General features: G+C 35.2%; 1 protein-coding gene across 1 annotated transcript in view; it reads left to right on the top strand.

The window, feature by feature from the left end:
- The window catches only part of kcnq1.2 (potassium voltage-gated channel, KQT-like subfamily, member 1.2), a 131,570-nt gene extending 130,073 nt beyond the window's left edge, over window positions 1-1,497 (top strand). Inside the window, 1 exon segment of the mRNA XM_043227517.1 lies at window positions 675-1,497. Coding sequence (XP_043083452.1) covers window positions 675-827 — 153 coding nt within the window. The 3' untranslated portion in view covers window positions 828-1,497.
- Window positions 1,498-2,214: the final 717 nt, after the last annotated feature.

Raw genomic sequence — 2,214 nt, 5'->3', positions numbered from 1 at the left:
CTAAACTTAATAAAAAATTAACTTCAAATAAACTTTAACTGATGTAAATTTTATTAAATATTGTAAATATTGTAAATATTTTATTCCAGCAAGTTACTTGAGCAGCATTTCATATTTTCATCTAGCTTAACTTGATGCACTAAAATAAATCAACTAAAACGGAAATAGAAATCGCTAAAAAACAAAACAAACATTATATGTACAGATTAAATAAAAAAACACCTAAATTGCTCAAATTGAAGAAAAAATATATTTATAACTTGCATCACATCAATGAAATTGTTCCATATTACAATAATAAGTAAAAAGTAATGACAGACCTCAGTGCAAAGTTATTTATATATATATATATATATATATATATATATATATATATATATATATATATATATATATATATATATATATATTATGAGTATACTAAAGTGTCATATGGTCTTTTTAATGCCTTTATAATACATGCCTTTAGTGTAAACAATAACGTTTTGTAAGAAATAATCTCAGCACACATCTCTGAGTGGACTTTAGCCTGATTTTCTTCCTCTTAGGGTTAAACAACCTGAGGTTAAGTGCATTATTGGAGCACAATGGTGACTGTTGGTGGATTAACCCACTGCAGAGCACCAGCCGTTCGTGCAGCCCGGTTTCTCAGATCAATGTCTCTTTGTTCGTAGGTGCTTCAGATGGACGTGAAGCTGGAGAACGTCCTGAAGATCCTGACGGAGCATTTCCAGCCCAACCCGGAGCCGCTGCCGAAGCCCAGCCAGTACAGCTCTCGGGTGACCGTCATGAAGCGGCTGGGCGTCAGCATGGACGAGAGCCAGTGACCCGCTCGCGCTAAGCATTGTGGGAAACCCAAGAACCCGAAGAAGACCTGGCTGTCCCTCAGCATCTCCTGAACTGTCCGTCTCGAGTCATTCGATTGGTTTTATGCCCCCCGGGGGACTGGAACGAGTCCGCGGGGCCCGTTTCGGACGCTTTTGGCGAAACCTCGAAATAATAATAAATCACATTTCCAGCCACAACACCCGCAGGAACAGGAAGAAGACCCGCTCGGGGGAATGAGCGCTGATGTACGGCTGCGGCACGGCTTATCAAAATAGCAAAACACCCACGACAGATACTAATGAAGTTTAATAGCGCGCCGAGAAAGGAGGCCATTCGCGGCCGTTTAGACGAGAGCCGAGATTTGAGCCGATCTCCAAACGGCGAAAGCTGATGGAAAAAGCGGCGCATTTTCTGAAACTGCGAAGGATCTGGCGCGCATCCGTTCATCCTGGGTCTTTTCACCGAACATGTTGGCCGTTTGCCTAGTTTTTTTTTTTTGTGTTTTTTTTCGTGTGTAAAGCAAAAAGCCACGGAGTGTGTTACAGTCGTGTACAGTAAGGGGTGTTTTTACTCTTAAAACCACCGGAAAATCACTGCAGCTTGAAGTGGCTTATTGCTTTTATTAAACGCCGATGACAGCATATTCAAAAAAAATGGAAAAAATGGAAACTAGTGCTATCAAGCGATTAATCGCATCCGAAATACGTTTTTGTTAACGTAATATATGTGTGTGTGCTGCTTATTTATTATGCATGTATAAATGCACACGTACAGTATATTTTGAAAATACATGTATATACATATTTATATTATTATATATTATATAGTTTATTTAATATAGAAATATGGCATTTTTTCTTATATATGTGTGTGTGTTTTGCATATATATATATATATATATATATATATATATAATATATATATATATATGCACTTATATATATATGTATATATATATATATATATATATATATATATATATATATATATATATATATATATATGCAAATATATATATATATATTGCATATATATATATATATATATATATATATATATAAGTGCAATTTCAACAAAAATTCAGTTAAAATGACACGGTTGCATCAATGAATGTGTTTTTAGATCAGTTTGGCGTTTGTTAAAACGTGCCAGGGTTCACATATTGAACCTGTGTTTTAGAGCCACTCAGTGGACATTTCTCTCTGAAACTGCGGCGTAAAAAACGGTGTTGCACAAAAAGTGCACAGAGGTACATATTTGTATGAGACCGGGTTGAAAAATACACAGTGCGTATATTACGTAAACCGAAAAAAAGGTCATTTCGGATGCGATTAATTGTTTTAAACTGTTTAAAATTGTTTATATAGTTAAAAATAAAAATAAAAG

Source organism: Puntigrus tetrazona, chromosome 25 (genome assembly GCF_018831695.1).
Source record: "Puntigrus tetrazona isolate hp1 chromosome 25, ASM1883169v1, whole genome shotgun sequence".
In the NCBI taxonomy this organism is placed as follows: domain Eukaryota; kingdom Metazoa; phylum Chordata; class Actinopteri; order Cypriniformes; family Cyprinidae; genus Puntigrus; species Puntigrus tetrazona.
The sequence above is the reverse complement of the archived record's forward strand: the minus strand, read 5'-3'. Positions and strand labels throughout refer to the sequence as shown.